Source organism: Pseudoliparis swirei, chromosome 13 (assembly GCF_029220125.1).
Source record: "Pseudoliparis swirei isolate HS2019 ecotype Mariana Trench chromosome 13, NWPU_hadal_v1, whole genome shotgun sequence".
Lineage (NCBI taxonomy): Eukaryota > Metazoa > Chordata > Actinopteri > Perciformes > Liparidae > Pseudoliparis > Pseudoliparis swirei.
Genome location: NC_079400.1, coordinates 18,683,166 through 18,693,906, shown reverse-complemented (window position 1 = coordinate 18,693,906; position 10,741 = coordinate 18,683,166). Strand labels below are relative to the sequence as shown.

Sequence of the window (10,741 nt, the reverse complement as noted above, 5' to 3'; positions counted from 1 at the left end):
GTCTCTGCTAACAGGCCACGTACCCCCTCCTTCAAAGTGGCTGTTATTAAACCTCTCCTGAAGAAGCCCACTCTGGATCCAGAGGTGTTGGCTAACTCGACCGATCTCTAACCTCCTTCCTCTCCAAGATCCTTGAGAAAGTGGTCAAATCAGTTGTCGACTTTCTACATCATAATAGTTTATTTGAGAAATTTCAATCAGGATTTAGAAAACACCACAGCACCGAGACAGCACTGGTGAAAATTACAAATGACCTCTTAATGGCAGCAGATAAAGGACTCCTCTCTGTACTGGTCTTGTTAGACCTTAGTGCTGCTTCGACACCATTGACCATGACATCCTGTTACAGAGACTGGAGCAGTCGATTGGCATTTCAGGCACGGCATAATTTGGTTTAAATCCTATTTATCAGATCGATCTCAGTTTGTTTTTTAAACGATGGCCTCGATAACCACCAATGTTAATCACGGAGTTCCACAAGGTTCTGTGCTTGGACCAATTTTATTTACCTTATACATGCTTCCTTTGGGCAATATTATCAGGAAACACTCCATAAACTTTCATTGTTATGCAGATGATACTCAACTATATTTATCGATAAAACCAGAGGAGAGCAACCAACTCGGTAAAATTCAAGCATGTCTTAAAGACATAAAAACATGGATGACCTGCAACTTCTTGATGTTAAACTCAGACAAAACCGAAGTAATTTTAATCGGCCCTGAGCACCTCAGAGATCAATTATCTGGTGATGTGGTTTCTGTAGACGGCATTGCCCTGGCATCCAACACCACTGTAAAGAATCTTGGCGTTATCTTTGATCGGGACTTGTCCTTTAACTCCCACGTAAAGCAAATCTCAAGGACTGCATTCTTTCATCTACGTAATATTTCAAAATCAGGCACATCTTGTCTCAAAAGATGCAGAAAAATTGGTTCACCCTTGTTACTTGAGACTGCCTTACTGCCACCCCTTATTATCAGGCTGCTCTAATAAGTCTCTTAGGTGCTTGCCGTTGATCCAGAATGCTGCAGCTCGTGTTCTCACTAAAACTAAGAAAAAAGATCACATCACTCCTGCACTAGCTGCTCTGCACTGGCTCCCAGTAAAATCAAGAATCACTTTTAAAATTCTTCTCTTAACCTACAAAGCCTTGATTGGTGATGCACCATCATATCTTAAGGAGCTTGTAGTACCATATTGCCCACTAAAAGCTCGCTCACTAAATGCGGGACTACTTGTAGTTCCTAGAGTCTTAAAAAATAGAATGGGAGCCAGAGCCTTTGGTTATCAAGCTCCTCTTTTATGGAACCAGCTTCCAATTTCAGTCCGGGAGGCAGACACAGTCACCTCGTTTAAGAGTAGACTTAAGACCTTCCTCTTTTACAGAGTTATAGTTAGGGCTGAATCAGGTTCCCTGGTCCAGCCCCCTTTATATGCTGCTATAGGCTTATAGCTGCCGGGGACGTTTTTGGATGCAGAGTACCTATCTCCCTTTTTCTCTCCTTAGGGGTGAATTTTCCTCTCACAGTCACACGTTTCTAACTCTGCTTTTCCCTCCTTGACTTCACGTCCATGGGGTCATCGGACCCTATGAGCGGCATTTTTGGGTCCCAATTCCCGCCCCGACTACGCCACTGTCCTGTTGAGACTCGCCCACTGTTGAGACTCCGCCCCCCCTCCTCCCCCCCGCCATCTGCAACCGGGTTTTGTTTCAACCCCTTTTTAACCCTTAAAGGGGGCCGGAGGAACCGTCCCTGAAGGAACCCAAACCTTTCCCCGGTTTAATTTGGGGCTAACGGGACCTTCCCCCTTTTCTCTTTTTTCTGGGGGGAACTTTTGGGCGAGTACCTTCCCTTTTCCCCCTTTAAGGGAGAAACTCCAAAAAGAAATCTCCCCGGACCAGTAAAGGGGGGCAGGACCCAGAGCCTTAGTCCCACTTGAAGAATTTCCGGAGATCCCCAACGGGCCCCCGGGCCCTTTCCCCCCCAACCGATCCCCGAGGGAGGGGGTTTAAAAAGGGAAACCTAAAGAACTTTTAAATTGTAAAAAATTTTTTTAAATCTAAATCCCCCGAAAATTTACATCCTTTTGCACGCCAATCCGGAAAAGGGATTTTGGGTTTTTTTTTTTCCCCTGAAGGGGTTTAGGGAGCCGGCCGTTATTTGGGCAGGGATTTTTTAAGTTGAAAGAAATGGGGTTTTAATTCCCCCCAATTTATCAAAAAGCTGTTCTTAACTTCTGAAGGAAGGGCCTCCCCGCCCTTTGAAGAACGACTTAAAAAGATTTTTTTCTTTTCTTTAAAACTTGGAGGGATTTCAAAAAGGGGGCCCCTGGAGATTTGGGAGCCTCAGGACCAAAAGGGGAGCCACCCCTTTCCGGGCCCCAAACCCAGGCCCCCTTCCCGGGCCCCCGGAGGGGAAAGTTTTTTCCAAAACCTTGTAATGGGGTAAAAGCCGGCTTGAAATTTTAAAAAATTTTGCAAAAACATAAAATTCACGGGCCGAAATTTCCAAAAACTGGGATTTCCTTAAAATAGGTTTATTTTTTTGGGAGGGCCCACCCTTTTTGGCAGAAGGTTTTTTCCCAATGGGTTTACAAAGGGCCAAAAAGTGAAGCTTTTGGGTTTGTGGGGGTGGCCCCCCAGAAGAAAACCCAAAAATTTTTGTTTTTTGAGGGGTTTTTTAAAAAGGGGAGGGGCCCGTGGTTTGTTGGGGACCCTTTGGAGAAAGGGGGCCAAATGGCCCCCCCCGGTTTCCTTTCCCCACCTAAAGTGTCATTTGTTTTTTTTTGGGATTTAAGCCCCTTAAAGATTCCCAGGGGAAAAAGGGTGTTCCATTGGTTTTGAAAATTTTTAAAGAGCTGGGACCAAAATGGTTTACCTTTTGGGATGGGACGGGAGGGGCTAGAAGGGGTAAAAAACCAAATTGCCAGCCCATAATTCAAATCCCCTTTCCTTTTTTTGCTTATATAACCCGGGACAACCAGGGATAAAACCATTGTTTTTAACCGGCCCCAAAAAGGTTTACATTTAGAGGGTCGGGGGGTTTTGGCCCCTAAAAACCTTGAGAAAAAAAACCCTTTTTTCCTTTCAATCCCCGTGCCTGAAAACCTTCTTTTCATCCCCCCCAAATTTCCATCTTCAAGGGGACATTGAAATAAACTTTTGGGGCATAAAGATTTTCCAAATTTTCTCCAACCGGGGACCCGGGATGGACAGACCTGCAGCATCTTTCACATTCTCTCACGGTGAGCATATTGGCTTCATTTAAATGCGAAAATTTGGGAGCTGTTGTGTGTGGGGGTGTGGGGGTGTTTGTGCCCCGTGAAAGAACTTTTTCTTTTTTGTGGGAGAGTGTCTGACTGGGGTTGATGTTTTGAAGTTGTTTTTTTCGTGTTAAATTTGATTTGATCTGCAAAGAATGCACAGAAGTGGGGAGTAAGATTAAAGTAAAAGAGTTGTAGAATAGCAAATGTTATTATAAGTGTGTTAATTAGTAGGTGCAGATTATTCAAAAATAAGGCCTATGATTTGTTTTAACATTAAGACGCTGTGAAAATTAATCACAAAATATCATTTTGCTGAATAGTCCGGAAAAAAGAGACTAATTAATGGATCCAGGTTAGGTCAGGTTAGATCCAGGTTAGGTTAGCCAGGGTTAGGTCAGGTTAGATCCAGGCCAGGTTATTTTTATTTGAAGTAATAATGGTAGGACAAGAGTTAATCGAAGTTAAAAGTGTGCAAAGAGATTAAGAGAGAGATTAAGAGAGAGAAGGTTAAAGGACCTTTTGGAAAATGATCATAGAGCTGCTTAAATCGGATAGAACATAGTCTAAAGAAATTAGTACTGGCTTAACGAGATTGAGAATAAAATGCGATTGATGCTCCCACTCTGCGGTTATGAATAAATGTGAAGCAGCCTCTCATCGAAATAAAGTCTCGGACGGTAGCAGAAATTAAACCTTAAGAGAGGAACAAGGCAAGAGCATGCTAATACGGATGAATGGTATAAATGACTGATTTTAGGAAAGAAAATAGCCATTTGTGCGACGTGTAGGCACATTGCCTGATCACAGCTGAGAAAGAAAAAGGGCAGAGCGTTGCGGCTACCGCGGGAGCGAGCGCAGTGTGTGTGTGAATTTGAGGAATGCAGAATGACGTGCGCGCCTGTGTGTGTGTATGGACTAAATGATTGCCAGATGTCTTTGAGGGATGTGTGGGAAATATGTGCGAATGAAACTAAGCACGCCTTACACATTTAATCTACAGAGAACGTAAAGAGAAGCATGAGCGTCCTGTTGAGGAGACTAGCTAGTTAATGAGATATTGATTAGTTTAAACATGAGCTTCCTTGAGGAATAGTTATGCTAGCAGTCATAAAATTAAATAAGCTCCTTTAGGAAGGGTGCGTGAGCCCAGCTAGGGGGGAGAGACACTTCGTAAAATTAAATAAATAAAAGAAAACTAAGGACTTTGAGTTTGACTAGTGGTCTGGGCCAAAGGAGAACAAGGACCTTTAGGTAGACTAGTGATCGCCCCCTGGTGGTCCATCCCCCCATCTTAATCCTTACGTCTAAAGGCCAAGGGGTTCTGGGGTGGACTGGGAGTGAAAGGTGTTTGGTTACACAGATGGAATCAATCTGCTTCACCTCACCATGCATTCCGTGGGAAAAACACACAGTTCTGTTGAGAGGGAACTTTTTGTGTGAACTGCTCTTATTAAATCTAAAAAGAGGTTTTGTTTTGTGTTTGTTTTTGTTTTAATTTGAAGAATTTAATGAAGGTTACATGCTGATGATAGAACCTAATCATTTCATATTTCTTTCCTTTTGTTCATGCACGATGAATGAGATTTGGACTCTGAAGGACAAAGAGGCATTGACATCAAGGAGCCAGTCCAGGGCGTGGCCGCTGACTGACGTGCTGACGGACGTGCTGACGTCACCGATGTACAGCTGATGAAAAAGAGGCCTGTACAGATTTACCACAAACTCCTTGAGCAATAACCCTGCATTTGTCAAACTGAGACTTTTGAGAATATCGATCTATTTGCATAACACATGAAGACTAAATGCTGTAGTCAGTTTTAAAAGAAGAATAACTAAATAAATAGAAGGCTTGGCAGCTGATTGATCATTGGTTAATTGGTTGATTAATTTAAGTGGTTAATTAATTTAAGTGGTTAATTAATTTAATTGGTTAATTGATTTAATTGATTAATTAATTAAAAATACAGAATAAAGACAAATAAAAACAGAATAATGGGAAAAAAGTACATTAACAATCCAAAGCTGATTACTCCTGTCGATGTAGTGCAAAGGAATAATCCTTTAATCAGCAGCGTCACAAACATTGCGAAGATCTCTGAGAAATGGTCTAAACGATGGCCTCAAATTGACCGACCGTGGCCCTTGGAGGACACTTAATCCAGATGTAATTAAAATAATGCATGTACTTGTATCTACCTACAAGGCAGAACAGAAGAAGGAAATCAGGAAAGAAAGCAAAGAAAAGAGACAACTCGAGCTTGAGTTCTCCAGCTATTTGCAGATGAGGGACAGAAAATGATTGCAGCTCGTCGTAATGTATCCCAAGATAGTCTGTCCTCAGGTCTCAGTGTCCAGTCAGAAGGGCGTCCTCAGATCAGTGACGAGAGTGATCAGGAAAAGGTCAAGGGGGGTTGCGACCCCAAAGCCAAGTGGAGCAGAGCAGAAGAGGCAGACGACAGCGAGGAGGAAGACAGCGATGAAGAAGACTCCCAGATGACTTTGAGTGAGGTCAGAGAGTTGCAGATAAGAAAGAGAGTTACTGCAATCTAATAAAGTGTCAGCACCAGGAAGCATGTTCCCAGTGATCATCAGAGAACAAGGTTTTGAATATAGACCATTGCAGAGCACCGATATGTCAGCCATACTTGAAAAGCTTCCCATTATCGAAGATGGAGCACATCCTTGGATTGCAAAACTCGAACAGATTTTGGTCGGAGATCTTCCTGCGATGGGAGATATTAAGAAACTACTGGCTAATGTCGTTGGCGTTTACAGTATGGAAGAAATTTTAGAGAAAGCTGGACTTAATCAATACATAGGAACAAGTGTGAATGATTCAGACCTGTTTGCTGCGAGTAGAGGTCGAGTGTTCAGAGCACTGAAAGATACATTCCCGACGAACGTGGATCCAGCCAATATTTTGATTGAACCACTCGGACTGGAGGAAAATCCCAGATCCTTTGTTTCGAGGTCTCATCAAACGTGGATGAATGTCACAGGTAATGATCCAGAACAAAATCTTATGGACAAATCGATTTTGAGAGGCAAAATCCTGATGGGATTGCCGTTGCCAGTACGAAGCAGATTGGCAGAGGTGGTTGGCCTTGGAAACATGAAGAAGAGTGTCTACACAGACCATATAGCCCACCAGGTGGAGCTGTATCGGAAGGGAGACGATTTGAAAGAACAAGATCGAGAGACCCTCAGGAAACTTCATGAAATACAACTGGTGAGTGATAAGGTTGAGAAGAAGCAGGCCCTGATGAAGAATCAGGTCCCATCAAATCAACCTGCACCACAACCGGAGCCGAATCAAGCTGAGTTCCAGTCGTTCGAGCCATATCCAGTGATTCAAGTTGCCTTCTACCAACAGCCAGTCTTTGATTATGAACAATATTGGACCGGTAGTGAACTTGAAGGTCAATATTACACTCAAGGATGTGACTGTAATGAAGAAAGATGCTTCTGTAATTATTAAACAGGTGTAGACAGATTCTCACAATGGCCTGAAGCGTGTCTAGCTGAAAATAAATAGTGCTCAACAAGTTGCCAAGTAAAATACTAATAAAGTGTGTCTATAAGACGGTGAAAACAATTTTAGAGAAAAACTAGGAGTTAAACAGCATCTTGGTGCAAAAGAATACACTTTTTTTTTTAGATCTTATGATTCTTAGAATCCTAAAACATTTTTGATTTGATTTTTTGCTCTTTCGGAACTCTGAAGAGTTCCGAGTGAAATTGAGATGAAATAAATGACAATATATTAAAGAGACAAAATGTTTGGTGATAATTCATGTTTGATGTTTTGATTTGCATCTGTTCTGTATGCAAGATACTGGTTCTCTTCTGTCATTCTAGAGAAACCACTGTGAGGTGATGGAGTGCTGAAGGACTCCAGTGTTGAATGAAACCAGCCTCTCAAAACGTGAACATGACGAGTGACCTGAAGAACTTTGAACGAGAACTGGTGATGAGACATCCGGATCATCGAGGAGAAGACGAGTGTCAAGGCTGCTGAAGAACTGCAGTGATGTCTTCTCGTATATGAAATATTAGTGATATTAAAAATGAATTTTCTTGTTTAGGTGTTAATTGTTGGGGAAACGATATTTTCTGTTGTTTGGTGAATATAATGGAATCTCAGATGTTCTCTTTTCGTGACGTTTAGGGACAGAGGTGATTAGGCAGGGATAGGTCCATGGGGAGAGGCGATGGGTTGACCAACTTGATCCTGGACATTATTATTTCGTTATTATTTGCTGAGAAATTCCAGGTGTATTCGTTTGAATCATTTCCCTACACAGTTTGCTAAACATTTCTTATTTCAGTGGTATGGAGTTCGATTTAAGGTTGCCTTGGCAGAGGGACCGTGAAAGAATTTTCCTGTCTACATTGTTGAATTGATATTGCAAGAAAAGATAACTGCCCGACAGGTTTTTCAATTTCACATATAAATACTTCATTTACACCACTGTTACACTTCATACAGTCACAGTAATGTTAGAACTTTACTGTAGGACGGGGTGGTATTTTTGTCATGATAATACACCTGTATGTTTGCATTGGTTGTTTGTTTGTTGTCGAGAGTTGATTAACTCTCGAAGGGAGGTATATGTCGTGTATTTTGCATTACAGCTCTTAAAGATTCCAGAGGCCCACAAGGTGTCCATGGTATAGAATACCATTGCTTAGAGCTGGACCAGATGGTTTACATTAGGTAGCATGAGATCATGGGAGGGGGGGCTAGAAGCCCGCTCGAAACCATTGCCAGCCCATAGATTCGAACATGACGCCTCCTCTTTCCTCTGTCTATATAACCCGTGACAACATGATAAACCATTGGGCTTTCTCAATTCGAATCCTGAGAGTCTCCAGTCCAGTCGCGCGTCTGTCTTTGCACGTACCTTGTAGAATAAACTTTGTGTTCCTATCAAGTATTGTGTCGCTCGAAACTTCTTCTCCATCATCTCAAGGGACATGAAATATGCCACAATACAACCTATTTTCTATAAATCTAATTCTAAAGTAGCTTAATCTTTAGCTGAATACACTTGTGTTGGAGTCTGTATCAGCTTGACAGTTTGTTTAGCCATCTTTATTTTCGGGGTGATTTGCAGCGAGTGTGAAGCGGCGGGGATGAGAGTCAGCACCTCCACATCTGAGGCCATGGTGCTCTGCGGAAACCGATGGACTGCTCCTCCAGGTGGGACAGAGTGCCCCAAGCGAAGGAGTTCAAGCATCTCGGGGTCTTGTTCACGAGTGAGGGTAAGATGGAGAGAGATCGGTGCGGCTGCAGCAGTAAAACAGGCGCTATAGCGGACCGTCTTGGTGAAGAGGAGCTGGGCCGAAAGGCAACGCTCTCAATTTGCTGGTCGGTCTACGTTCCAATCCTCAACTATGGTCACGAACTTTGGGCCGTGACCAAAAGATCAAGGTCGCGAATATCCTCCGTAGGGTGGCCGGGCTCAGCCTGAGAGATAGGGTACCGAGCTCAGACATCAGGAGGGAGCTTGGCGTTGAGCCGCTACTCCTTCGCATCGAAAGGAGTCCTCTGAGGTGGTTCGGGCATCTGATTCGGACGCCTCCTGGACGTCTCCCTTTAGAGGTTTTCCAAGTACGTCCAACTGGGAGGAGACCCCGGGAAGACCCAGGACACGCTGGAGGGATTACATCTCGCTGCTGGCCTAGGAACGCCTCAGGATCCCCCAGAAAGAGCTGGAACATGTTGCAGGTGAGAGGGAAGTCTGGGTCAGCCTGCTGGGTCTGCTGCCCCCAAGACCCGACCCCGGACTCAGCGGATGAGAGTGAATGGAAGCAAAAATAAGAAGAAAGCACTCCAAACAAGGCAGATCATCAACGCAGCAGTAAAGTACAGTAACTGTAATTGTATCACACAAAAGCCGCGTCACTGGACCGATAACTGATGAAATACAGTCTGCTGACATATTCTTGGTGGAGGATCTCAACTCAACAAAGCTCAGCAGTCTGGATCGCTATGACAGCAGCTACAAGCACAACAGGAACACTCGGGGGTTCATAAAATACCCGATGACAAAGAACAGGGCAGGTAAAGCTAAACAAAACAAACACGGTGACTTCTCTACCCAGATGATATTCTCTTCGTGGAGATGGCTTCGTAGTGGTTAGTGGATAGAGTCCTCCCAGTTGGAAGTGAGTCACTGCCCCAAACGAGGGAGGTCCAGTTTCTCAAGGTCTTGTTGACAAGTGAGGGAGTCGAATAAATGTCAACTTTACCAAAACCAGAACAACTAAAATGAGTTCTCTCGTGTGTGAGTTAACATGTGATTTTTTAAATGACTGCTCAGTGTAAAACATCTTTTACAGAGTGAGCAGCTGAACGGTTTCTCTCCTGTGTGAGTTAACATGTGACTATTTAAATGATTGCGCTGTACAAAAGATGTTCTACAGACTGAGCAGCTGAAAGGTTTCTCTCCTGTGTGAGTTAACATGTGACTCTTTAACCCTTGTGTTGCCTTAGGGTCATTTTGACCCGAATCAATATTACACCCTCCCCCCGCCTTTGGGTCATTTTGACCCAATTCAATGTTTCACCCTCCTGTTACCTTTATATTTACTAACATATTTTACCCTTTGGGTTCAATTTGACGCCAGCAATTAAAACCTCCAGAAAATTATTAGAATTAATATTGTTTTCCAAGTTTAAGTGTGAGGCACTTTATGTTTGTTTGTTGACCGAAAGAACACCGACATTAAACATTGAATGGGGTCAAATTAATCCTAAAGCGGGGGAGGTGTAATATTGATTCGGGTCAAAAAAACGGCAAAAGGGTTAAAGTTCCTCTCTGTAAAAGATGTTTTACAGACTGAGCAGCTGAAAGGTTTCTCTCCTGTGTGAGTGAACATGTGACTCTTTAAAGTTCCGCTCTGTGCAAAAGATCTTTTACAGACTGAGCAGCTGAAAGATTTCTCTCCTGTGTGAGTTAACATGTGTTTCTTAAAATCTCCTTTGAGGTGAAATCTTTTCCCACATTTAGAGCAGCTTAATGGTTTCTGACTAGAACTACATTTTGAATCACTAACAGAAACCTCATCATTATTCAGGGAGTTTAAACCTGCTTGAGGTTCTCTGGTCTTCTTCCAATCAACAGTCTGTTGTGCACCGACAGATATGCTAAGAGAGGTTCATGTCATTTATGTTCGCTTTCTCTCATTCCAGGCTTCCTGATTGTTTTCACCTGTCATCACACCTGTCTCCTATGCTCATCAGTGTCAGCCCCGCCCCTGATTGGTCCCACCTGTGTCTTGTTACCATGTGCTTAAATTCCCCTGTCTCCCAGTGTTCCTTGTCAGTTCGTCTGGTCTTTTGCCATGATCAGGTCGGGTTATGTTGTGCTCTTGAAAAGTTTTTGATCCCTCACTACGTGAGCGCTTTCATTTTGTTCACTGCAGAACCGAAAAATAAAGTACTTACAAATACTTTATCTCTGTC

General features: G+C 43.1%; 1 protein-coding gene across 1 annotated transcript in view; it reads right to left on the bottom strand.

The window, feature by feature from the left end:
* Positions 1-10,301, bottom strand: part of LOC130203184 (gastrula zinc finger protein XlCGF57.1-like) — a gene marked incomplete at its 3' end in the record, with an annotated part of 21,750 nt that extends 11,449 nt beyond the window's left edge. Inside the window, exons 1-2 of the mRNA XM_056429108.1 lie at positions 10,072-10,301; positions 9,541-9,746 (exon numbers count right to left, since the gene is read on the bottom strand). Coding sequence (XP_056285083.1) covers positions 9,541-9,746; positions 10,072-10,239 — 374 coding nt within the window. The remainder of the gene's footprint in view (positions 1-9,540; positions 9,747-10,071) is intronic.
* Positions 10,302-10,741: the final 440 nt, after the last annotated feature.